Source organism: Prinia subflava, chromosome 6, assembly GCF_021018805.1.
Source record: "Prinia subflava isolate CZ2003 ecotype Zambia chromosome 6, Cam_Psub_1.2, whole genome shotgun sequence".
NCBI classification, from domain to species: Eukaryota; Metazoa; Chordata; class Aves; order Passeriformes; family Cisticolidae; genus Prinia; species Prinia subflava.
The window spans coordinates 22,215,632-22,243,132 of NC_086252.1; the positions used below are offsets into that span (position 1 = coordinate 22,215,632).

Genomic DNA, 27,501 nt, shown 5'->3' on the forward strand with positions numbered 1-27,501 from the left:
TGAGGAGCCCGGGAAGCTCTTGAGCTGGAAAGTGAAAGACGTTTCCTTCATGACTGGAGTTTTCAACTCTAAGGTTTCGTTACTGCTAAAGGTTTCGTTTTCCACACTGAGGACAGGCACTGAGCGGTGCCAGGCGCGGAGTCGCCGCCCTTTCCCGGCCAGCCGGGTTCCGGCCAGCCGGGCCCTCGCGCACCGCCCTGCCAAGGGAAAGCGAAAGCGGCGCCGGTGCTGGGCGGGCCGGGCGCGGAGGGGCCGCGCTGAGCCGCGCTGCTCGCCAGGGCCCAGGCGCGGCCCCGGCAGCCGCCATGGCCGAGGACGCCCGGGACGAGCGGTTCCTGTACATGATCTCGTGCTTCAGGCCGCGGCTGAAGCAGTTCATCCAGGTGCAGCCCGTGCTGGACCGGCTGCCGTCGCTGGGCGCCGAGGACAGGGACAGGGTGCGTGCGGCCGCCCTGCAGCGCGGCGCGGCGGCGGGCGCGGAGGAGCTGCTGCGCGCCGTGGAGCGGGGGCCCCGCGGCGCCGGCTGGATCCGCGAGTTCCTGCAGGCGCTGGAGCTCGGTGGCTGCAGCCTGGCCGTCTGCTACGCCAACCCCAGCCTGAGCCAGCTGCCCTCGCCGGCACAGGAGGCCGAGCACGACCTGTGCGTGCACCTGGTGCAGCTGCTGCACGGCACGCTGGTGGACAGGATGCGCGCCGGGCCGGTGGCCGAGAAGTGCCTGGAGATGGGAATCTTCCAGGACGAGGACGTGGATCGGGTGAGTCCGGGCGCAGGCGGTGCCACAGACACTGGCCAGCCCCAGGGGCTGTGGGGCAGGTAGGAAGCCATAACTACAAATGGCATTGTAAATGCAAAAATAAAAGGGGAGCTCGCAGACTTGGGGGGAAAGGGAGAATGGGTCCAGGTAAGCCAGTGAAGACTGTTGACAGTGAGCCAACAGGTGGGATGCCAGTTAGAGCCTGGCAAAGAAAAATGCCAGGAACAGAGCGTTGGACTAAGACAGTGTCTAAGAGGAAGAAATATGTCAGACTGTTCTTATCATTTTGCCACAGACCTTAGGCTCAGAAGATCATTCTCTTCTGGCCCTTGAACCAGATCAGGAAGTAGTAATAGTCTGTAAGTCCTAAAGAATACTTGAGTTAAAACAAAGCAAGGTTTTCTGTCCCCCTTTTTTGCTATAGGTTCACTAAGGACTATCACACTATGCAGTGAGTGGGCAGAAATACCAGTTGGACAAGAACAAGAAAGTGTTAACCTTTGATGAAAACATTGCCCAGTGTCTATTCCAGTTGGCTGAGGATGACTTGACTGGAATGTGAAACCTACCTGAAACTCAAAGACAATTTATATCATGAAACAGTAGTAGAACAAATGAAAATAATAATTGCCATAGCGGTAAGGGGAAAACTAGTAAACTTTTAAAAACAGGGTGGAACTAAATCACATTTGCACTCTGAGCCTTTGCACCCCCTTTGGAGATAGTTTTATGCTAAGTTAAATGACTGTAAGATACATAATTTTGTCTTGGGACCATCAGATAGCAGCAGTGACCAGATGCACCCTAATTAGTAGGGAGCCAAGCATGGCAACACAACAGGCAGATGCAGAGGCGTAGTTCTAGGAAGCTTCTGGCACCATTCCCTGGTCATGGGTCCTCATGTTCTCCTGGGTCACCTTTTTGCTGCTGGTATTTCCATCAAACCATTTAACACCCTTCACAATCCTGCCTGTTTAAGCTCCAGTGGAGTTTAGGCTTTCCTAATGCCTTCCACCTTGCACACACTTTCTTTTAGTCATGGATCTCAGTCAGGTGTTCCCACTGCTGTGCCTGCCCATTTCCTTGATATCAGAGTGGGTGATTCTTTAGTCTTGAGAAAATGGCCCTTGAGAGTGAGCACTTCTCTCAGGCTGCTTTGCTCTTGGGGTCCTGTTTTGTTCCTCATGTGATCACATGTCAAGTTCAGCTGTGGGACACTGTTCCATAGCTTCTTTGAGGGCAATAGCCAGTTTCTAGAGGCTTAGCTATTGTGTTTTTAAGTAGAAATTGAGATGATGAAGCCAGAGTTTAACAAGGGAAATGTTCCATTTTATGTAAAAGGTCATGTTACAGGTTAAGTCTGAGCTTTGGTAAACTGTGGGACACCATTTCTCCTTAACCAAGGTTACCTATTCCCTAAACCAGTCTGAACACCAATTATTATTACACAATACTAATAATTATTATATAATGGTTACTGTTGTAACCATTGTCTAGTACTACCAGTATCTCCAATTAAATTCCAGATCTCATAGGTTTTATATATCCTACCCAAAACCGTATGAGATGAACATGAGGTTGGACAAAATTGTAGTAATTCTCTTCTGATGAGTGGCAGATCCACTTTATATCTTTGTTTTTCAGTGTGTTTTGATGATGACAGGGAAATGCTTTTGCACCTATACCTATGAACTTCCTTGGACCGCTTCCTATCTGTGTGAGGGTTGTTTCTGGTTTTTATTTTTACCAGATCCAGACTGTTACAGACAATCATGGGAACAGAGATGGTGCAAGAGAGCTCCTGAGCAGAATAGTCCAGAAGAAAGATTGGTTCTCTCCTTTTTTGATTGCTCTCCGTGAAACCCAACATGAAGACCTTGCAGATGATTTAAGTGGAAATACAGGAGGTAATAAACTTATTTCACTGGTACTGATGTGTGAACTTTTAATATCTCTTTTTTCTTTCTTTCTTTCTTTCTTTCTTTCTTTTTTTTTTTTTTGTTTTTGTTTTTGTTTTGTTTTTGGTTTTGGTTTTGGTTTTGTTTTATTTTGTTTTTGTTTTGTTTTTGTTTTTTGTTTTTTGTTTTTTGTTTTTTTTTTTTTTGTTTTGTTTTGTTTATTTTGTTTTGTTACGTAAGAAGCAATGCAGAATTCCCACCATATTGTTTTATTGTGACACTGGGACTAATGCTTTTGATTGTCCAGGGATTTCAAAATCAAGTTATGTAACAGCTTAATTTACAGATTTTTAAATACTGAAGTCCTTATTAAGCAATATGAGGATTACAACAGTATCGATTTAGTTACAATTAAACTGAATCTATCCTTTAAAACCCATTGGTTTTCAGTGTAGTTTTTATAATCATTCATTCAAAAATACTCTGAGGATTAATTTAAACAAACAAAACAGACTTTACCTTAATTTCTTCTTCAATACAAATGTTTCCTTTACAGAACACTTTACAAATATTTTTGGCATTTTAAAGTGCTTTTCATAATTTAAGACATGCATAAGTCTCAAAACATGATAAAATTTACTAAAAATAATAAAATAAACCAGTATAGTGGCTATGCCTTTCCATTCCTATATAATGCTTATAATATTGTAAAGTGCTCCCCTGTATTCTTAAATATAAAAAAGCAGTCCCCCAAATAATTTATCCCCTATTTCTACTCTGCATATGTGTTACAAATTTTAGAGACTAAATTATTTTAACAGATTGCCCATTTAGCAGCTTCAGCCTGCTCACTTGAGGAGCTCTTCAGAACTGTCTCTGTGCTTTTAGTTGCTGCTTATGGGTCAGAGCATTAAGACTGAGGTAAGAGGGACATGAAGGTTTCTCTTCCAGCTTTGGACAGGAGTCAGAGGTGTTCTGCCAGACACAGACAGGCAGCTGTGGTATTTGAGGACGCAGTTCAAAGGTGGTTGGGTGTTGCAGTCTGCAGGACAAGACCAACCAAGTCAGAGCCTGAGAAGATCATTCTGAGTGAAGCTCGGATGCTGGGAATAGCTCAGCAGCTGTTGTGATCCTGATTTTCATTCTGTGTTGCAGCTGTGTGAGGCTTAAATTCTCATCTTCACTACTTTGCCATCAGTAAGGTAAACAAAGTAACAAATGTGCAAATTGTTAATATTATTTTCATATTTTTGTTTCCAATTCTTTTCACATTTTGCATTTCTGAATTTTCAGTACAGTGCAGACCATGTAGGGTAAAACTGAAGTTTAATTCAGTTGTTTGATGGACTACTGAATGAATGCATTTATTCCACAATTTCTTTGTAATCTTGGGCAATGCAGGCCCCAAACAAACTGTGCAGACTAATGCATAAATCATGAATGGTGTTGCTCTTACAAGAGGATAAGTAATTTTCCTTGTATACGGCCGTGTATGTGTGTAGATACGTGAGGTGTGTGTCTGCAGGAGCATGCCCTGACAGAAGGTCATAGAGAGGAAACAGCTTCATTGGGTACTGTGGATGAAGAACACTGCTGCTACATTTTATCACTGCAGCTTGACCTCCTGTGGTTTGTTACAGTAAAATAAGTTATTAGCAAACACCAACGCACAGAAATTGAGAACTTCGTAAAAATAAATCTATTAACTTCTTTAATTTAGTTTAGTTTCTAGCTGTAAATTAGTAAATTCTTAATAAATATTTATATAAAGGTCAAAATTCCAAACTATAATGTTTGAGTCAAGACCAAGACCGTATGTTAATCTGTTATGTGCATGAAGAATACAGGTTAGTTCTGTGTTTTAGGGCTCCTTACTAAAATAAATGAAATGTTTTATAGAGCTGCCTTAGAATTTCTCTTTCTTTTCTGGGAACAGAGAATAAAGAAAATGGGATGGAGCAGACTACAAATGAAGAGACGGGAGTTACAAGCCAGCCTGGATACGTCATAGAGGAGAATTTGAAACAGAAGGAAAATGTGGATGACAGTTCCAGCAGTGAGAACAGTGTGTTGGAAACATCCATAGAGAAGAACTCTGTGGTGTCAGGTTTGTCCACTAACTGGTATTTTGATCTGGTAACCTATGTGAATGAGTAGTTTTCCAATATCTTTAATATTTTTGATTAAAATATTATTAGATTAATATTTTATGTCAGACTCACCCATAGTAGGCTTATACTATTCAATGACAACATTAGGTTAATGTTGACAACTCCATACAGTGTTGACAAATTTTAAGATAAGAGGAATGGTTTTATACCACTAAAACTGCAGCTGTATTAAGTACTTCTTTCTAGAAGGCTGGAAATTCTATATTGAAAAGCATTTTTTGTTTGGAAAAATCCTTTAGTGCTGTCCAAAAAGTAATTTTTCTGTTTTATTTTAAGGGGTTTTTTTACTTACAGAATATCAAACAACCTTTCTCATGTAACATACGTACTCAGAAGTACATTTTTAGTAAAAATGTTTAGAAATGGTTGTGTTCATATAGATCCACTCTTTAAAACATGCCTTGGGAGTTGATTATGAGCCATAAGCAACAACAGCGCCCAAACACAGCTGGGAACCAGTGACTCAAACAGGCACTGCATGGTTCAGGAACCACGTGTGCTCCACATTCCAATGGAGCTCCAGCAATAGTTACAGCTAAGGTGAATCCTGCCCGAAATTATACTGGTGGGTTTACTCAGCCAAAGGAGTAACACAGCTAAAGCTGCTCTCTTTTTATCAAACAGGATTTTTTTTTAAATGGCTCTGAAAAACTGCAGCCTTTAAATGTGCAGCAGTAGTAGCCTATTTCTCATTTAGCCTGATATTAACAGGATATCACAATGCTTTGTAGTAAGTAGTGATTTATTAACTACAGCAAAATTATTAACTTGCTTTTCCTGGGTTAGAACATAATTTGGCAGTATAAAGAAGAGATGTCAAATATTTAATGATAATTCAAAATAATCAGACTGGATTATTCTTTCTGGACAAAGCTAATGCTCTTACTGGACCTACTAAGGGTACGTGTTCATTGCTGTTAGCCTGATCTTCTACTTGCCTCTTGTTGCATTGAGGATTCCAGAAAAATAGATCTATCAGTTATTAACCAGTGTGCCACAAGCTAATTGTGGCTAAAAAGCTGTGGTTTCAGCACAGAGCTGAAATTAGTGGAGTGGGTATTGGCGGTGTGGGCAGCAGAGCAGATCTGTGCAGTGAAGTGGCTGAGGGGATTCTCTGGTACCTGGGTTCTGTCAGTTTGGTTCAGAGTGACTCCAGTCTCGTGTGGACTGTGTGCCTGAGAGTAGTTAGAACAGGTCTCACAGGTGACAGTTCATTTCTTCTGATCTAAACCAGCTCTGTGATATGAACCTAAGTAGTGTAAGTGAGGACAATTGACAGATTCACTGTAAACACAGAGTTCTGAGATGACCCAAAGCAGCAGTGTAGATGCAGGGTAACAAGGGCTGCCAGGACACAGTGCTGCTTGGAGATTTCTGCAGAGCAACTGCCTCACATTCAGCCATCCTCAAGGGCAGTAGCCTTTGATACCAATGCACTTGTACATTCCCACTTAACAGCACTCGGGTCTGTTTTCATTTCCTATTTCCATCCTTTCTCATGATTTCACAAGACACTAATTTTAGACCAGGCAGATTAAAATATAGCGGAACCCAGATTGTACTTCCAAGTGAGCTGGGAACCCACCTAGTTTGTAATTTGATGCTGTCAAGTGTTGTCAGTTTCTGCAGTACTCTCCCACCATTCCTTCATGTCTTGAGAAGGACATACTTCAAGAAGAAAAAAGCTTTTCAAGTCACTTGAAATTGCTGCCATTGGCATTGTATCCGAAGTCTCCTCTGACCCTTTTATTAGGTCGATAGAGACAGTCAGAAGGCAGGAGAGCAGTAAGTAAAAGCAGTAAGTAAAAATCCCACTGCTGAAGTAGAAATAGATCATTGCAAGTAAATTCGAAAGGTCAACACTTGGATTAAGTTGCTCCAGTTACCTATATAAACAACAATTTAAATAATTGCAGCTCTCTTTTTCAAGGCTTGCTTTTCATTCCATTCCATAGTCTACCTCCATTCCATTCCATTGTCTCTCTACTTATTTAGTACTCAGTGTAAAGTGACTCCAAATCTTCCTGTGAAATATTCGGCATTACAATGGGCAAACAGGACTGTAAGGGAAGACTAGCAAAAGTGGTAAAAACTGTTGTTAGCATGATAACTCTTTTATCTTCATTGTTTTGGAAATATTTACTGATTTGGATTTTTAAAAAATTATTTTCTTTTAAAATAATTCAAGTAAGCTGCCACAATTGAAAAAGAAAATTATTCCATTCATTTGGAAGATGAGTATTTTGCATTTCACTTCACCATTTATGTTTTCTGTTGAGAGATTGATGTGTGATGCATGCTGCACGTTGTAATTCAGATAATTGTGTACAAAACACTTTATGGATTCATATTCTCATGACTTTTAGAAGGTCATTTTAGATGGGAGACCATAGGGAAGTGATACACAGTATTTTAATTTTGTCCTCCCTTTCCTATTTTATGTGGATTCCTAGAAAGTGAAAGCAAAAGATAGCAGTGTCATCTTCATAGCTGGGAGTTCCCACTAGTGCTACTGATTAGTTTGTCACAGGTCTTTGAACATGGCTTGTAACTGGTGAGGTTTTCTTCTTTTTTGTGCCTTTCTGTTGATTGCATTCATTTTTTAGAAGAACTACTAATACCTGACTCCTAGTGGTAGCTAAGATAGCTTCACAACTTTACTGAATACAGGCTAGGTTTAGTTTCCATCTCACTCACCAAGACTTTACAGTGTGTATTTCAGGCATTCCTTTCTAGGACACTGTAACTTCCATTCAGTACTAAATTCTCATTCACAGAATCTATTTTGCTTTATGAATAATTTTTTGGGGACAATTAGTTGCGAAAAATACATATATGGACCACAGTAGGATATTCACTGGAAAGAATTCGATGAGAACACAAGTTCACTAGCTAGTTAGGAAAAACATTGGTCAGCACTGTTATTCTGGCTGCCTCCATCTGCACACCGTGGGCTCGGCTGCAGAGTGCTGTGGGGAGGCTGATGCTCAGGGTGATGCTCTTGGCAGCAGATTCTCCCGGAGGAACCGGGGATCTCAGGCTCTGAGTTTTGGACAATCCAGCTTTGTGAGTGGTGCTGGCGGCCCAAGGTGAGCGCTGTAAGGCGTGCGTGGCCCAGCAGAGGGCGAGCGGAGCCCAGGGATCTCCGCGGGGAGCGGGGAGCGGGAACCTCCGCGGGGCTCGGGAACCTCCGCGGGGAGCGGGAACCTCCGCGGGGAGAGGGGCACGGGAACCTCCGCGGGGAGAGGGGCACGGGAACCTCCGCGGGGAGCGGGACACGGGAACCTCCGCGGGGAGCGGGAACCTCCGCGGGGAGCGGGACACGGGAACCTCCGCGGGGAGAGGGGCCCGGGAACCTCCGCGGGGAGCGGGGCCCAGGAACCTCCGCGGGGAGCGGGACACGGGAACCTCCGCGGGGCACGGGAACCTCCGCGGGGAGCGGGAACCTCCGCGGGGAGCGGGAACCTCCGCGGGGAGCGGGACACGGGAACCTCCGCGGGGAGCGGGAACCTCCGCGGGGCACGGGAACCTCCGCGGGGAGCGGGAACCTCCGCGGGGAGCGGGACACGGGAACCTCCGCGGGGAGCGGGACACGGGAACCTCCGCGGGGCCCGGGAACCTCCGCGGGGAGCGGGACACGGGAACCTCCGCGGGGAGAGGGGCACGGGAACCTCCGCGGGGAGCGGGAACCTCCGCGGGGAGCGGGAACCTCCGCGGGGAGCGGGGCCCGGGAACCTCCGCGGGGAGAGGGGCACGGGAACCTCCGCGGGGAGAGGGGCACGGGAACCTCCGCGGGGAGCGGGGATCTCCGCGGGGAGCGGGACACGGGAACCTCCGCGGGGAGCGGGAACCTCCGTGGGGAGCGAGGCTCGGGGATTTGCCTGGCGGCGGCAGCATCAGCCGCTCCCGGCCCCTCGCAGGATCGGGGCCGCCGCTTCTGCTCCGCGCCGTTCAGTAACTCATCGCTGCTTGTATTTACTCGGGAAATACGCTTTTCTGCGCTTTTCATGTTACACGAAGAAACTTTAAAAAAAAAAAAAAAATCAGCTGTAGCTCTCATGGCTTGCAGAGAGTGAAAGAGAATGTTCAGTTTGCAACTTGTTTTGTTTTTTTTGTTTTTCACCTTTCTGGAAAGGTACAGTAAAATAGGACTAAATGGGATTATGCTGATGATCATGTCTGGAACCCCTGCTTTTAAGCAATAAATCATGACCCATAGTGCCTGACCTCTGCCATGCTTTGGATATTAATCTTCCACTCCATATTTTCTTCCATAAGAAAATTAATTATATTGTTCATTCTTTTATCTTTACCGAAAATAGAGAAAATTAGATCTCAGCCATCCCCACCTGACATTCATCTAACCAACTTTAACAACTTAAGGGGAGAGCAAACAATATGCATTTGCCATTAATATTTGTACAGCAAATACATTATGCTACATTTCTTTGTGTTTTTCATTTAGACTCAGATGTCTCCATAGGAGATGGAAGTGTCAGTAACTTGAATGACAACCTGGGACAGAGCTGCACCACCAGCGATTCAGGTACATTTCGCTTCTGTTTTTATTAAGTAATTGCAAAGTAAGCTCTGGGGAAGTACTCTGTGAGTGGGCTAAAACAAAAAAAACAAAGCAGAGGGCTTTCTTTCACTGTAAACTCTAGTTCACTATGTTTAGATGCCAGACTTACTTTGTTGGAAAACAGATGTCATTTTTAATGGTCTGGACCTAAGTCCTATGCCCAAAACAGTCGATTTACGGAGATATCTGAACAGGTCTCTAGACATCATCATTGTGCTGGTCATAAACTGGTCAGTGAAGCAGAATGATGAAATCACATAGGCTGAAGGGACTAGAAGTCATCCAGTGCAGTCACCTGGACAGATATTCATATTGCTGCCACACAGGCGTGTTTCTTTTGCTCTCAGAGAGGAGCTAGATTGTGCCTGGCTCCCACATAGGGTGAGAGGGAATAGGAATGCTTTAGAGGCAGGGAAAGGTGAGCAGAAGCATCTCCTGGGTACCTGCAGAACAATAATGAAGGTCCACTTTGGACCCAAGTACTTTAGTAGCCTTATTAGCAAAAGCAACCTAAGCAGTGGGGGTTGTTATCTGAAAATCTTTGTGAATCTCACATTTAAAGACATGTGCAGGTTCTAAATACAGCTTTAAACTAGATATTGGACTGTGTTTAAATAATACTTAGCAGACAGGTATTATCTTGCTGTGTATGAAGTCTGACCCAAACTAAACAATGCTGTTGTAAATGGCATCCCAGTATTTCGTTGGTTTGCTGTTGTTGTTTTGGTTTGGGGTTTTTTTTGATTTTTTTCAAACCTCAGGCAAAGCAAATTGGGAGCTGTCCACCATGGTGATCAGCCTGTTTACCTATACAGAATTCAACAACTACTTTTTGAAATCTAGCCTTTATAAAATTTGTGCTGGGATTATGTTTTTTACAAGGGCTAGAAAAAAATCTGAACACCTTTTAAGCCAGCTGGGCCTAATAAACCTAGTCTTCCATCAGTAAGGTCACTGTAAATATTATATATCCTTTACCTTTAAAGTGTTTATTACAAATACTTTTTAAATAGTTTCAAGCTTTTTAAATATTAAAATCCACATATTTTGTAACTACACAAAAAAATCAAGATAACTCAGATCTAAATTGCTACACTATAGCTAAGATTTTAGTCTGTGTGTTGCTAACTCCGAAGAATTTACTTTGCACTTCTTTATCAACTGAGGGCACTCATCAGTCACATTGTATTTTTTGACTCTCTCTGTCCCATGAAATGTCTGGGCATGGGGACTTCTCTGTTCTGTGGACAGGCAGGCACACTGTATCAGCTGGTCAGGCTGAGCAGGCTCCTGGCTTTTGGCAAGTATGTTAGTATGGCCACATCCTTAAAGATTCCACTCTCAGTAAGCAAACTGGGCATTTGCTGTGTCAAGGCATTTCCAGTAATCCAGGAAAAAAACGCTTTGGTTTTGTGAAGAATGGAGAATTTTCAGATTTTTTTCAGTGTTTACTTGCTGTATGTTCTGTAACATGTGGCTTTTAAAAACAACTAGTTAAAAAGTTTTTAAAAACATCCGTGCTTTTTAATCATGCCTAGTAAACTCAGTGAGAGCAATAATGAGAAAAACAATGCTAAGAAAATGCAGATGCACTATTAATGGATTTTATAATGGGAAAGTAAGGCTGTTGTATTAACAAAGATGTTTGGATGGTGTCATTAGACACTGACATGATTAGAATTTTAATGCAAAGAATCATGTGGATTCAGCTGCATTTTTATGTGCAAGACTCATTTCACATTTTATAAAATTGTGTAGTTGGGACAATAGAACATTTATCATGTTTCTTTTAAGCCAGAACAGCAATTCACACGAGCCTTGTGTGAAGGCAGACTAATGTTATACTGTGTATAATGAAAAATCTTTGATTGTCTCATTCTTTAATCTGTGAAAAGATTCCTGTATTAGCCTTTATCTAAACAAGGGCTGAAGAAGGTAGGAGAGAGCTAAGTTAAATATTTTTTAAGCCTGGACTGTTAATTGAGGATGTCAAGGAACTGAAATTCAACCAAACAGATGGGTGATAAAGTGCTAGTTTCAATATGATAGATCTATTGAATTTAGCCAGCCAGAAAGCAAACAACATTCTTCCTCCAAAAGAGAGTACTAGAAGTCAGATAAGTAACAGCAAGTACTCTCTGGTGCAAATGTCCCTGTGTCCAGGTAGCACTGCACTCACACTAAAAGGCAAAACAAGCAAAAAACACTTTAGAATGGCATTCAGATGTTTCCATCAGCAGTGTTTTATCAAGCTTCATTACTTTTTGTTAGTTTAATTTTATTTAATGGAATCAGAAATACTAGAAAAATATACTTACTTTGTGTGTAATGTATCAGTGATAATAAAATCCTCATGATTCTTCATTCAATGGTATCATCAGGAAACAAAACTAATGTTTTTCTCCCCTCATTTTTAGTCTTAGAATGAATGTAGAATGAATTTGTGCATTTTCTTCACTGAGGGAAGTTAATGACTGAAGAGTGATCGAAACTTATTTGTAGGAAAAAACCTCATGAAAACTCAATTGAAATAAATCCTTCAGATATCAATTTGTATATAAGTTGTGACTCTAAATATATGTAAACTCAAGAGACTTGATATGCTTTTCTTACTGCTCAAAATAATTCAACAGTATTTTTTTTTCACTTTTATATTTAGAACATTGTTTCTTCTGTGAGCTGTAGATCTAAACTGTGCTATTGAATTTTCAATAAGAGATGGAAGGCTTTGGCCCTAGGTGGCAAATGTATAGGGCTTTTTAATGAGCATCCAATTGCATTATGTATGAGTCAGGCTAAGAAGCAATGTAATCTACCATGAGTAGGTGTGATACATTCTGCAGTTTAGCTCCATCTTGTATGGGCAATTGAATTTTCTTATCTATTTGGTCTTTATAACTCTCTTGACCATTTTTAAGTGTTCCATACTTTTTTTCCATTTTTCATTCTCTGGGAAGTATTTAAAAAAGTAGCTCCCTTGTAACCAAATAAATTTCAGTATGGATGAAGTAAAACATCACAGAAGCTTGGTTAGGTTATAAATTCTGCAGCTCCAAACACAGCCTTTGTTGGTCCAAGTGCTACTGAACTGTATAATTTGAATTTATACCTAATAGAAGTCATTTCAACATAGATGGGTAAGGCTCAGGTGCTTTTTTCCATCTGCCTCACCCATTTATGTGGTGACTTGATGGAAGCAGTTCTGATCCAGAGTTGCACACGTCCTCAGAGTGACATTGTCTATGCTAGTATGCTGTTTCTCTTTATTCACAACATGCTTCTGATAATAAATTATTATTTTTCCCTTTGACATTTTTTCACTCCTCTGATACATGCTCTGTGTCTCCTGTTTGAAACTTATATTTTGTTGTACCCTTAGATGAAGATGAAGTGGAGAGGAGAGCCTCACCTCAGCCAGATCTGACCCTGAGAGATTACCAGATGGAAGTGGCAAAGCCAGCACTGAATGGGGAGAATATTATAATATGTCTCCCTACGGGCAGTGGTAAAACAAGAGTGGCTGTTTACATTACCAAAGATCACTTGGATAAGAAGAGAAGAGCATCAGAGCCTGGAAAAGTCATAGTACTTGTTAATAAGGTAACTTGGTCCATTTTTTAAAGAACAGTATTTTTCAAACATCATGCCTTGTTAATACAGACATTGTAAAATGAATATAAACACAATTCTCAGCTTCTCCGGGTGTACTGTGTTTAAAGGCATAGTGATCTAGACTGTCATCTCCACTGCACCATCAGCCTGGTGCAAGCACAAATTATGTTGTGTACCCCACCCCAGTGCAAGTGCAAATTTAGATGTGCTGTATTAACCACATTATTGGAAAAGTACAATTTCATTTTGTAATGAATTTTAAAAAATAAAAATATTTTTCACATTCTGTGTTTCAGTTTGTTAGTGAAGGCAACCTAATGAGTCTTACAGTAAAGGAATGTTTTATCAGATTTTATGATAATTGCTGTAATTTTTGCAGTTAAATTTAGCACATATAAATTAATCTTCTATTGTAATATTGAAATATAGAAATGCGTTTAAGAGTTTTATTGAGGTTACAGACAATATCCTTATCCTCTTACAAGAATAAATGTGAAAGCACGTTATGAGCTCAGTTAAAGAGCCAGAGCATGCATGGTTTGTTCATTCTTTCAAAGGCTTGGTTAAGCCAAAGTTCTTGGAATAAAAAGGTTTCACAGGAGAAGCTGCAGGGAAGAAATTGGTTTGGGGATTTTTGCTGCTTAATTTTCTTTTGTTCCCCCTGACAACATTTGTGGCAAACAGGCACGTATTTTTAATCCCGTGTTTAACTGTTTTAAATTCTTTGGAAACTTTTGTTTAGGTTCCATTGGTAGAACAGCATTTACGAACAGAGTTCAGTCCATTCCTGAAGCGTTGGTATGAGGTTATTGGTTTAAGTGGTGATTCTCAGCTGAAAATCTCATTTCCTGAAGTTGTCAGAAGAAATGATGTCATCATCAGTACAGCACAGATCCTTGAGAATTCACTGTTAAATGCATCCAAGGAAGATGAAGAAGGTGTCCACTTATCAGGCAAGTTTTTTATTCTGAAATTTTTACAGAGGGCATAAAAGTATGTCTCTGTTCTGGAAAACTGCACAGTAAAAATGTGCCACATTTAGTAGGGTTTTTTTTTCAATTTACTTGTTTTATAAATGCAAGCTGTAGTCAAATCAGATCTTAATTAACAAGCATGAAAGCCAAAATTAGACTCTATAGTTTATTTGCACTAAATATTTGTTATGCTTCCTATTTTATCTAGCTCAAGCACAACTTTGTGCAAATGCAGTTGTACTGGTTCCACTTTCCAAGCTTGGTAGAGCATTGAATCATTATCACATAGAAGCCATATACAGGATGAGAAGAAACAATCAAAACTCAAATGCATTTGCTAGTTTGAGAAATACAATGGAACACAAGATAAAAGCCAATTTGTTGTAAAAGTTACATTCTTTAAACTCTTGTAGTTTTGCTAATATACTGTGATATGATGGCTTATAACTGTGTTTCTCTGAGCTCAGCAGATATAATGGTTTCCTACAACAGATGAAGGAAGTTGAAGAAAGCAAAAGATAAGGAAGGCAAGATTGTTTTCCCAGAACGCTAAAGTGGCAGGTATCTCTGGGAGATCAGAAAAGAAATGGTGTTATCTGTCAGTGAGGTACAAATAGAACAGCCCTTGACGTCAGCTCCAGGGCCTGGCTGCAGTGAGCTTCCTCTGTGAGATGTGAGCTTCTCCCTCTATTTGTCTGCAATCAACTCCTTTTCAGATGGTGAAGGATGTAGGGGGTAGATGAGATATTCAAAAGAGTGGCCCTGAGATAAAAGTATTGATCTGGGTGTCACAGAGATAGCAGAGAAGCCTGAGGGGTTGGTCTGTGTCTGTCAGGGCCTGGTGCTGACTGGAGTCCTGCTTGATCCAAGCTAACTCCTGCAGAGCCATTTGGGTACCCCAGAATTGCACTCTCTCCTTCAGAACAACTTGATATTAACCTAGGCAGAGAACCAGCAATGTCCTTATGCTTATTTCCTCTGCACTGCATCTAAATTAATAAACTTTCCTACATCTGAATCATTTTGGAATGCTCTATGGAGGCATCTGAACATTTCTACTGGAACTGCTGGGCTGTTTAGAATTGGGCTGAGTCCCAAGCAGATTGTGTAATGAAGTGGGTTGAATGGGTTTCACACTTTGAGAAGTTTCCTTCACAAGGAGCTACATTTTTTCCAGAACTCAGGCGGCCCTGCACCTCAGGTTTTTTTCCGTGCTGTTACACCTGTGCTCCTAAGTTCAGCAGGACCAAAGCCAAGCTAGCATGAGCACAGGCAGCTCCATTTCTATAGCTGTGACTTGGTTAACTCACAGCCTTTATAAATCGTCCTAATTAGTTACAGGATTTTTCCAGATTTCTGTGCATACTTTGTTTCATGTTTCCACAGAGGTCTGCATTACACGTAACATGGAATTCCAGCCTCAGTGAAATGGAGGAGACTCTCTTAATTGCATTTTACCAAATGTTTATTTTCTTTACCAAGGGCTGAAATCTCTGTGTGGACTTTCTAAAAGCTGTGTATCCCTTCCTTAGTAGAAGAAACACATCCCTTCTGATAGGTTAGTTTCTACAGAAGTAGTTATAGAACATGCATGATGGAGATGATGGTCAAAATCAAAGGGAATAAGTTCACGTTGGCAGAGTAACTGAGAAACTGCCACCACTGCTTCTGAAATCTTGCAATGTGTAGAAATCTTGGAAATAAATAAGAATTTAGATTTGAAACCACATCACTCCTGTTCAAACTGGCTTCCTGAGCCACTGTGAAGGCAATCAGCTTTCTCCATGGAGCACTGTCTTTCTTTCCTAGCAAAAAGTGTTTGGTGTAGCCTTTAACTTCCCTTGTTTAGTCTCCCTCTTTCTTTAGATTCTTCAATACCAGCTGATTTAGCTTAGAGGCTGATTTAGCTCTGTTAATTTCCAGCTTCTGCTGCCAGTTGTTGAAAACTGACTTTAGTGGTGCAACAATTTGAGCACATCAATATGTTTACCCATCAATGTGTAAACAAGACCATGGAAATTGTCTACATAAAAAAAATACATGTAAGAGTTTAACCCTGATCATTTCAGTGATCTTCTTTACAGTCATGTCCACAAACTTTCTTCAGATTGTTGGAAACAATGTTGAATTAGAGAGTTACTGGCCAGCTAGAGAAGGACTAGGAGCTCCATGAACCAGTTTTGCTGTTAGAGAAACAGAAAAATGTTCATGAATCTTTCAGCTCACATCACTGGCTGCATGTGCAGATAGATTAAAGATATGTTTTCTATATTTTTTGAGAAATTTGAAACAAAAAATAATTTTATTTTTCCTTGTTGTATAATATATTTGCTTGCGTGTAAATATCCTGTAACCAAAAAGCACACAATGCCTGTCTGAATTTCCATCAGTTTCCTCCACTACAAAGGAGAGATGAGTGGTAGTGCTCCTACTAATCTGTTTGTTCCTTCCAATAACACATCCATAAAATAATTTTAATTGGACAATGATAGGGAGGAAATCTCAGTGTTGCTACAAAATGGAAGCATATTTTAACCACCAAAAACCTTTCAAGAATGTCTGAAATGCTTCTAACGTGTTATGTATCTTTTCAAAAGCAAGCAATGTGTAGTTTGTCAGACACAGTTAGGGATATAAAAGATAATATTAAGTTCAACTATGATATGTTCTTACCACTGGTAAGATACGAAAAATATTTCTCTGAAATTCTTTGTATCATCAGATTGGTTTTGCAAAAATAGAAAGTCTCTTTTTCCCATTACATGAAATGTAAAAGTGCTTGGTACATCAGGACTGCAGCAAAGGTTCCAAAGTCCATTAAATATATTCAGCATCCATCCACGCCTTCCTCCAACACTTCAATTTCCTAGGACATTAGTTCTCAGACAAACTGATGGGTTCTTTTCAACACCATCCTTACCTGTTACAAGATTTAGTCACACAAATTCTGCATTTGAAATAAAATTACTCATTTTAGGAGTGTTTTTTTTTCCAGATTTTTCCCTCATCATCATTGATGAGTGTCATCACACCCAAAAGGAAGGTGTCTACAACAATATAATGCGACGTTACTTAAAAGAAAAGATGAAGAACAGGAAGCTGGCAAAAGAAAACAAACCCCTGATCCCACAGCCTCAGATTCTGGGACTTACAGCCTCACCTGGTGTAGGAGGTGCAACAACCTACTCGAAAGCTGAAGAGCATATTTTGAAAGTAAATAGCCCTAACACTTACAAACCATCTAAGGGGGATTGTCTTGTTCAAGTAAAACTTTTCAAGTCAGTTTTAGGGTCCATCCAAATAGACAAACAGATTTTTCTTTTCTTGTGTACGTGGAAGTTCAGCTCATAACCATTAAATTGACCCTCTAAAAATAACGGAAATCCATGTACAAATAAAGGTTACTTTACAGGAAGAGTGGCGTTACTGAAAAGGGAAGTTAAATAATTGCCTCACTTGGAAAAAAATTCCCAAGTTAAGATCAGAGGCAAGAAATCCACAATGTAGAATGGTTTTATGGTTACTAAAAGACTTATTGTTCCATTGATGCCTTATAATTTACTGTGTATCCTTAAATACTAGAGACACAATGTATTTTATATCTGTATTTCTAGAGTGACTAAACTGAGCATTTTTGTGAGTCCAAGAAAATGAGAAACAATATTGAATACTTAAAGCAGAAACCACTTGTGAGATACAAAGTACCATGCAAATGTGTTTTGTTTTTTCAATTGGAGTTACTCATTGAGGTTGCACGAACACCTGCCTAAAGATAGTCTATTAAATTGTATATTTAAAGAAATCATATTTTACTGGAAACTAAGTGGTTTTGCATTAGTAATAGAAACGTAGAATTTAGCCCAGTACTGCAGTGAAAACTCCTGACTAGTAAATTACACCAGAACAGGATGTGGTATTGAATATGTGAGGCCTGCAAGAATGTTTTATGCTGTATTGAATTAGACAGAATTGCAAAGAATTTTGACTCAAAAACTTGCTGGCAATGGAAGAAGAAGAAAATTCCTTTTCATCAGCTTTGAATTCCTAATGATACGATTCTGAGGTTTGTAGCTGAAGATTAATCTGAATCTGTAATCTGAATATGCAAGCTGAAATATACAGCTACCGCTGAAGATATTGAAAAGGTCACCTGGCAGTCTTCCTTTACTGTTTTCTCTACTCAGAATAATGATGTGATTTCCCTTATTACCTAATGTCATGTACATATTTTCTCCTTGGAAGAGGTCAAAGGCAGAGAAGTCCAGTTCAGTTGTGCACTTAGCACAGAAATTCTCTCTATGTCTTCCTCTTCCAGGAAAGATTATCTCAAATTATTTTCTACTCTCATAACAGCTCTTACTTTTATAATTAATCCTGAATATTTATTTTTTTTCTATTTCACCATTACTTTTATTTATTTTGTGCTCCAAAATCTATTATTCCAAAGTACTGATACTATATTTTCCTTCTCAAAATACTTGTTTTGCATCCTGATCTGCAATTTTTTTTTCCTATATGCAAGGATTACTTCTGGCCTAAAAAGTAACTTGTGCAGTTTATCTCAAATGTTTTTCAAAGACTTGGGCTTTCTTGTGCTGATACTGCCTTTATTCGGTTTTTGTGGGAAGAAAATCAAGTTATATAAACCTCAGTATCTAAATAAGAAACTCTGTTGCATTAATTCAGTTTTCATGTGAAGTAACTCATTCAATATTAAAGAAATAACATTTTATTTTCTCTCAGATCTGCGCCAATCTCGATGCACGTAGAATTATGACTGTTGAAGAGCATGCCTCCCAGCTAAAGAATCAGGTGAAGGAACCATCTAAGAAGACTGTGATTGCAGATGACAAAAAAAGGGTATGTTCTTTCAAAAAAATCAGTATTGAAGTTATATTGCCCTTTAAAAATGTCTTGTACAGTATCAAAAACTTTTGCCTAACGCTCTTTTTCTATAGACTTTTGATGATCCAGAGTGCTAATTTGAATATTGTTGCATTCCTCTGTTTCAGAAAGTATCCAAAAAAGTCAAATAGAACTAAATTTTTGCTTATGTCAGTTATATTTTGAGTTGTCTGGTGAAAAGGTCTTCTAAAGCTGAAATATTTGTATTGAAGTGATGATATATTCCATTTTTAAAAAGAGGTGCTATTTCACAGTATTTTTTTGTATTATTCTGAACTGTATATTTCCATAACACACTTAACAGCCTTACTTTTTTAACTTAAGGTTTAAAAAAAAATTTTAAAAAATACTCAGTGTGGTACTAGCCAATGTTGCCAGAAGATGCTTACTTACTTTGCCTGATCAATTTATTTCTAGGATCCATTTAAAGAGAAAATTACTGAGATCATGACAGAAATACAAAACTATTGCCAGCTGCATCCCAAGTCTGAGTTTGGATCTCAGACATATGAACAGTGGGTGATCAGAGAAGAGAGAAGAGGTAACTGCATAACAAATATACCCCAGCTTTGGATTTCTTTGGGTTGTTCTACGCTAAGGCTTTTTTTGTATTTTTGTTCCCTTCTAGCTGCCAAAGAAGAGAAACGCAGGGAACGTGTCTGTGCAGAGCACTTGAAGAAATACAACGATGCTCTCCAGATAAACGACACCATCAGAATGGTGGATGCCTACAACCACCTCAACAACTTCTATAAAGAGGAGAAAAGCAAGAAGACAGTAAGGAGTGATGATGATGATGAGAGTGATGATGATGAACCAGCAGTATCTAAACAGGATGAAACAGATGAATTTCTAATAGGTTTGTTTGATGGTGAGTTTGAAATACATTGTGATATTTAATGTGTGAAATCCATAATTGTGCACTAACATAGTTTACGTGGGCTCATTATTTATTGCATCCTGGAGATTGCTGGGTTGTTTATTATCAAAATACCTTAATATCCCAGTTCATACAGTTTTGAATGCATTAAACAACACCATAGTGGGATCATGTCATAATATGTAATAATAGTTCTTCAGCTCCCACTTTAAGGCACGTTTTTTGCTGCCAGTAAGTAAAAGCTGTTCTCTTCTTTTATCCAGGGAAGTGTCTCTGAGGACACTCTTAACAGATACATAAAATATGTATTCCAGTAGACACTCTTGGGAGGCAACAGGTTGAGTAAATGGAATACAAAACTAATGAAATTATGAGTTCTCAACCAACCTTTTTTGCCAAAGTTTGTCCGTATACTAAGAAAGGAGAGTGCTACCTTTGAATTTTTTAGGTAAAGAACATTTAGTAAGAGAATTAAACAGAAGATCAAACTGCAAAGACCAAAGTTAGTTGTTTTTTTTTTCAGATCAGTCACCTTGGAATTAGGAGTCATCCATGAATCTTTTTTGCTCAGTTTTCTTCCTTTATTGCCTTTGCAATTAGAAAGAGCTAGACAAGTTTGCCCCCATCATCCATGGCTCTTGAGTGGTGCAAACAAAAATAGATTATACTGCAGTGTCTGAACCATTTTCATTTATCTAGTGAACTACAAATTTTTCTCACTATCATTGTGAAATTCATGAAATGAAAAAAAAGTATGGGTAGATAACATCAAAATAGTTTTAATGACTCTTCATACATGTCTATTCCCCCTTATTTAGATTTTCAGTAGTGAGCTGTTTCTGAGAACCAAAAATTTAAACCAACTAAAAATTAAACTTAGTTTCATTAGTATAATTTCTGGTTGCTTTTATTTCTGCATGTAAATGAAGTTCAAAGAACTTGACAATGAAAAAAAAATTACATTTCATTAGGATTTTACCACTGAAAGTTCTAGGAGTAGTAGAAGAAAATCTAAAGTTTCTCAGCTTTAAGAGCAGAATTCATCTTTGGATGATAAACCCCCTGGGGCCCTTAGTTTAGGTTTAACTAAGGTGGAAAATGATGGGAGTTTGTTATGTTTATCTATTTTTTGTATGTGTTTCTATGTCTGATTACATTCTAAAATATGCATAAGACTAGTCCTGAAGCCACTGTCTGGGTGGAGTAGCAGTTTGTGGTACACTGAGTGGGATTGCCTTGGATTGGGTACACTGCAATCGTCTGCACAGGGTCACGACATCAGAGTGCATTAACACACAGAGTCCCTGCCGTGAAGTGTTCTTGTGTTTGCATAATCACCTCATAATGACACAGGTTTTTAAATATTAGATTTTTTTCTTTTAATTTAAAACACTTGAGGACTGCTCCCTCCCTATGGTCAGTAGAGCCAGTTGAAGAGTCATTCATTTGACAGTTCACTGAGTGCATTGAAATGTCTTGGAGCTGCAATATCAATAACAACATGCCCATGCTGGTGTCTTCTGTACTGCATGTTTCTAGTGAGGATTGCGACTTTAATTTATGTCCCAAGGACAATTTATGTCTAAATTTATAAAACATTACCAGCTCCCAGGCTGTGCATATTAATTTGTTTCTCCTTGTAAGACTTTTTTCCATTATTTTAAAATAGTTCTGTAAATATTACAAGCTGTGATTTAATTCTTTATTACAGTGCATTTGACTCTGTACCAACTTTGTGTGTATAGGAAGGTTTTTTACTTTGGCTTATTCTCACCATGAAATATATGCAAAGTGTATGATAATGGTCATTTATTTTAATTGATTAGTGTGTTTTTAGTGACTATAAACTCTCTTCAAATATAATTGGTATGCCACAGCTCTTCAAACTGAATGTGAATTAGCCATGCTGAGAGAACTATAAAGAAAGTTGCTATTTGCTCTGTGGGTTTTGGGGTTTATTTTGTTTTGAACTGTTATTTTATATGGTTATATTTTCTTAATCTACATCTGCTCCTTCAAAGCAAAAAAGAAGCAGCTGAAAGAGTTGACTAGAAACCCAGAAAATGAAAATGAGAAGCTAATAGAGTTGAGAAATACTCTAATGGAGGAGTTCACAAAGACTGAGGAACCTCGAGGAATCATTTTCACAAAGACTCGTCTAAGTGCCTTTGCTCTATTCCAGTGGATTAAGGACAACCCAAAATTTAAAGAAGTGGGAATTAAAGCCCATTATCTTATTGGCTCTGGACATAAGAGTGAAATGAAGCCCATGACTCAGGTACAGAACCATGCATGTCAATATTACCTCTTGTACATGATTTTGGAAAACAGCTTGTTTTAGTACTAGGCCAGGGAACTGAAGTTTGGAGCCCAGAGTTCTGATTTCATATCTGCCAGCAACTGGTCTTCATAAAGTTATGTGAATAATAATGTTGGAATAATTTTATTTCCACAAGTAACAATCTTTTTTTGGTTTTGGATTGTATGGCAATAGCAGTAGCCTAGAGTAATGAGTAGTCAAAAGGGACCCAAGTTGTAGCAAGATATGGGAAGCAAAAGTAAACAACATGGAAAGAGCAAAAATACAATCATTAAATGAGTTCATAGTTATCAGGACAACAGTAATTCACGTTATATTTCAGCTACTGAATTGAAAAATAAAACTAAAAAGTTGATTATACCTGTCTTTTTGTAATATCATTGCTTAAATCAAATTACACCAATTTATATGCATGCTTCACACTGACACATAACCATTGAAAGAAAACTTGCCAAAATTCATACTGAAAATATCACAGTTGATCACTCAATTGTGTCCATCTTATACCATTACATTGATTTTATACACCACATCTCTCTGGTGATTTATACTTGCCCTTAAAACATTTTCAAATCAAAGTACTTTGCTTCTGTTCTGCTCTTTATGCCCCATATCAGCATTTAAGCAAAAATTATGTGTTCTGCTGCTGGGTAGAGCCCATTTTCTTCTGCTGCACTGAGTTTCAAGGAAAGAAGTTCTCTCGAAACATTCTCTCCAAAAGATGCTTGAGTTCTATCAAACTTGGAATTTAATTTCTGTGGCACATTGCACAAACAAAACAATAGCTTCTGCATTTTGAAACTGAATATAGAAAATAGCAAGTTTCTGTTCCTCTGCTGAAGCTGGTGACAAACACCCGGTTGATTCAGAAGTCTATGATTTAGATCTTTTCTTTTTAAGTGTGTCATTATTGTTCTTTTTGGTGCTACCCAGATCACCAGAGTTATGGTCTCCATTTATTATGGGGAATTTTAAGTCTTTAGAACTAGAGCTGGAAGTCCATATTTTAATCAGAAATTACTGAAGTGATAGAAATCCTATCTTATCAATAAGTACTTAAAGAATTTTAAAACAATAGGATAACTGTATTATCAAATCCCCTAGTACCTGTGACATAGGCTATGAAGTTCCAAACTTGGTTACTGTAAAAGGACTGGTTTCTGCTCCCTCCTCCCTCAAAACAGGGTGCTGAACATTCAGTAGGAACTCCTTCTTTTGCAAGATGCTTAAATGCAGTTTTTAAAGCCTCTTGATGTCTGGCACTCAGCTCAGAAATGATGGGACTGTAGTTAACTCGTTAATTAGAAGAAACTGGTAACAGAAAATAATACTGAAAGTTAATTTAATGATTTTAATTTACAGAATGAGCAAAGGGAAGTTATTGATAAATTTCGAAGTGGAAATGTAAATTTACTAATTGCTACTACTGTAGCTGAGGAAGGCCTGGACATCAAAGAGTGTAACATCGTTATTCGCTATGGGCTCGTCACCAATGAAATTGCTATGGTGCAGGTATGAGTTTTCTGCATCCATCACTGATTTTAATAGTGCTTTTCTTTTTGCAATGGGCAAATGGTGAATCATATACCTGTTTGGAAATAATTTTTAAATACTTGAATGCTAAAAGAGAAAATGCTCTTGCAACAAGGTTCATTTCCAATTGCCATCTTCAGTCCATACGCAGTATAAAATTTGTCTTTCTGTAATGGTGTAGCATCTGCTCAAAGTTCTACACAAACATTAATCTTTTTACAGAAGATATACAAGAATATGGTTATCAGACCAGTTGATATAAGAGGCATTTGTGCCACCAGTGTATGGACACCACACCATCAACAGCTAAAGAGACTATGATATACCAGAATACCAGTTTGATACATACTCTCATTTAAATTGTGAACACAAATATTTATATATTTAATATTTAAATGCATGCTTATATTTTGGCGACAAAATTTAGTTTTGACATTGCAAAACAATTTGCTAACCATAAATCTGAACAGTTCTCACAGGTATCGTGGATGATACTGCAGAAATAGTATGTGTTATTCACTGATTCTTTATCTGTCTGAGTTAAATGGGAAAAACTGCTCTTTGGGGATAGTGCATATGGAATAGTGCATGTCTTCCATTACAAAACTGGGTGAAAAGGTTGTGTGATGTAATAGGGAGTACTGTGTTTATTTTTGTATTCCTTGCAAATTGTAGGCTCGTGGTAGAGCTCGAGCTGATGAAAGCACCTATGCTGTTGTGGCTTCAAGTGGCTCAGGGGCTGTTGAACGTGAAGATGTTAATATGATTCGTGAGAAAATGATGTATAAGGCCATTCAGCGTGTCCAGAAGATGCCACAGGAAGAGTATTTAAATAAGGTATTCACTGCAACTCTGCACTCTCCCTTAAAAAAAAAAGTTTATATTGTATGAAATACTTTCTATTTGAAATCTACTTAGAGGAGAAAAACTTAAAATAATACTAGTTACTACATATGGCTTTGAATTCTTTTGCCAATGTTTGTTTTATAATCTGTTTTCTTGTCCTTTAGAAAAGTCTGTTTTTCTATTGGTAAGGGGAAAACACACAAGCAAGGGAAAATTGACTAGAAGTCATGTTGACAGTGAACTCAGTAAAATAACTGAGAAAGAAAACTATTACTGTCATTCCAGCAGAATGTTACAGTGCTCCTACTGATCTGTTTCTAGATTGAGAGTTTCCAGTTGCAAAGTATAGTGGAAAAAAAAATGAAGGCAAAGAAAGATAAGCTCAAGACCTACAAGAAAAATCCTTCACTAATAAAATTCTTATGCAAAAACTGCTCCAAGCCGATATGTTCTGGAGAAGACATACAAGTTATTGAAGACATGCATCATGTCAGTGTGAAAAAAGATTTCCAGTAAGTGTTTATGAACTACTTTATCTCTTTCAGGCAGAAACAGATTTTCTTTTCATCGAGGCTGTAACAGGGCCTGTAACCCTCTAGGCCTTGTGAGAAAAAAATAGATCATTCCAATATTGTTGAGTCCTAGGCTCTATGGAGTTTACAGCTAAGGAGCTTGAACAAAATGTTTGTTCTTATTCCTGATTTCAAGGTGAATTGAGTTTAAGACTTCGAAAAAAGGATGCAGCTTCTGTGGTACTATTAACTAGGTCACTTACTATGCAGTATGGTATGTATTCCACTGTGCACAGGCTAATAGTAACCTTCAGGATCAAGTATTCCCTAAATAAGTGATGCAAGAATGTACACACACTCTACAGGTCTGGATAGTCAGAACCAAATGATTCTGTTAAGGGTTAAGGTTGAACTACAGGGAATAAAAAGAAAACCTTTAATTTTCAGGTATTATTTCTTTGCCAGTCCTTGGTACCTGAAAAAAGCAAGCTAGATCTGTCTGTTATTAGAACAGGGGCCTGCTGCTCCCATTTAAGGTGTGTGAGAGAGGATGCAGCTCCTGAAATGCAATGAAGAGGGACATGGAGTACATGTGTATTTCATCGTTACTTAGGAGCATAAAGCATGACCTTGCATTTTCTCAAACTCCTCAGTGTGTCAACAATCAGAGAGTCTGTGACTTTTTAGGCTTCATATCTGATTTCAGCAATCCTAGTCACTGTTTATATATGTCTGTATGTAGCATGGAATGACTAATGAATTCTGATGGGTGCTGTCTGTTTTTCAGAAGTCATTATCATATAAGAGAAAACAAAACACTGCAGGATAAGCATGCTGATTACCAGACAAATGGGGAAATTATATGCAAAGACTGTGGACAAGTGAGGAACATCTTATTTTCATACTCTTCTTGTTGTCTGTATTTATTTCTGTCTAATGATAATGTCTTATTGTATCTGAAATCTAATTTCCTTCTGTTTGCAGGCTTGGGGAAATATGATGGTTCACCGAAGTCTTGATCTGCCTTGTCTAAAGATTAGGAATTTTGTGGTTGTGTTTGCAGACAAGAAAACAACAAAGCAAATTTTTAAGAAATGGGGAGATCTGCCCATCAGGTTTCCTAGTTTTGATTATGCAGATCATTGTTCTTCAAGTGATGAAGATTAAGGACTTAGAATGAAAATAAAAGCCCTTTTCAACTTCTCTCTGTTGATCAGAAGCTCCTGTGTCTCATACAGAATGCTGCATCATTAGCACTGTGAAAGCTCCTGGACACAAGGAAACTGCCTTGAAGACAAAAAGCGAAACAAGAAAGGAGAAGGACAAAGTCACACAGCTGCTGTCTGCACTCAGATTTGTACTCCTGGACAAAGATGACAAATGCATTGCAGGCATGTGTATTTATGGAACAAACTCCTGTCTCTTTTCACTACAGGGTGACAACATTGTCAAAAGTGGGTTAGATGACCTGTTGTCAGTCCCAGTGAAAAGAGACCTTAAGATATGCCATGGTCATTATTTTCTTCATGCTACAACCATTTTGAAGATAAAGTATCTCAAAAGAGGAGCCACGTAAAGAAGAGATTGCCCATTATTTCTGAATCACCGCTGCTCTGTCAGTGTTTTCATGACTGAGTTCCTCCCTTCATAAATACAGCTGGAAACTCATACACTTTGACAGACTAAAATTCGGTTTACCTTAGAATACATTACAAAAAATCAAGCCCTCAACCTGAAATTGTTTTAGTGTCCAAGATGCAAATTGCAAAAGTAATGTGTCTCTGTGTGTCAGTTTCACAGGATTGTTAGTCTGGCTACATAATGAGGTGTGTAATTTTTTTCAATAAATTGCTATAACTAACCTTTACCAACTGTGATACTGTTAATTCTCTTCCACTGGAATTATTTAGACAATAATCATAGCTTCACTCTTGAAATTTAAAGGTGGTGGTATTTTGACTGTAAAAATAGCATAATCTTTCTCCATATTTATCTCATGGACAGATTTCTTCCCCTCTCCCCACCCTTTGCAAGTAAGATATTGGAGAGTGGAAGGAAGGTTTGATTGTTGTTACAACAGTAACTGAATTAATTATTAGAATAGCCTCTTGGGAAATCATCCAGATATTATTCATCACCTGGATCATCTCTGGATTTCTTTATTAATGAGTTGTTACAGGTACATAAATGCAACACAATACACTCTACATAGCATTCTCAAGTATCTGAATTAGTTAATTCAGTACTTTTAAAGAAGTGTAAAACACTGGTAAAAATACTGCATCATTTCATAGATTGCTGCTCGGTCTTCAATCAAATACATTTCCATGCTGAGTAGATTTTCTGAAATCAAATCTGAGCTTTTGATACTTCCCTTTACTGAAGCCACAAAAGCACATGCAGATGAATTTCTGCACGTGTGCTACAGACCTGTAGGACAAACATGCCTGGGCTTCTTGTAGCTCACCTGGGTGCTGTTGTTTTATTCCCATTTCCTAGCGTGACTCTGCCCC

The 27,501-nt window shown here is 38.9% G+C and overlaps 1 protein-coding gene across 1 annotated transcript; it reads left to right on the forward strand.

The window, feature by feature from the left end:
• On the forward strand, positions 1 to 26,855 carry IFIH1 (interferon induced with helicase C domain 1). The gene is made up of 16 exons (XM_063400643.1): positions 1 to 755; positions 2,506 to 2,662; positions 4,590 to 4,760; positions 9,290 to 9,370; positions 12,786 to 13,006; positions 13,761 to 13,971; positions 16,988 to 17,205; positions 18,736 to 18,852; positions 19,315 to 19,438; positions 19,526 to 19,768; positions 21,799 to 22,055; positions 23,460 to 23,609; positions 24,306 to 24,467; positions 24,798 to 24,988; positions 25,776 to 25,869; positions 25,973 to 26,855. Exons 1-16 carry the CDS (start codon positions 306 to 308, stop codon positions 26,153 to 26,155), a joined length of 3,030 nt encoding a protein of 1,009 aa, XP_063256713.1. The 5' UTR covers positions 1 to 305; the 3' UTR covers positions 26,156 to 26,855.
• The last annotated feature ends 646 nt before the right edge of the window (positions 26,856 to 27,501 follow it).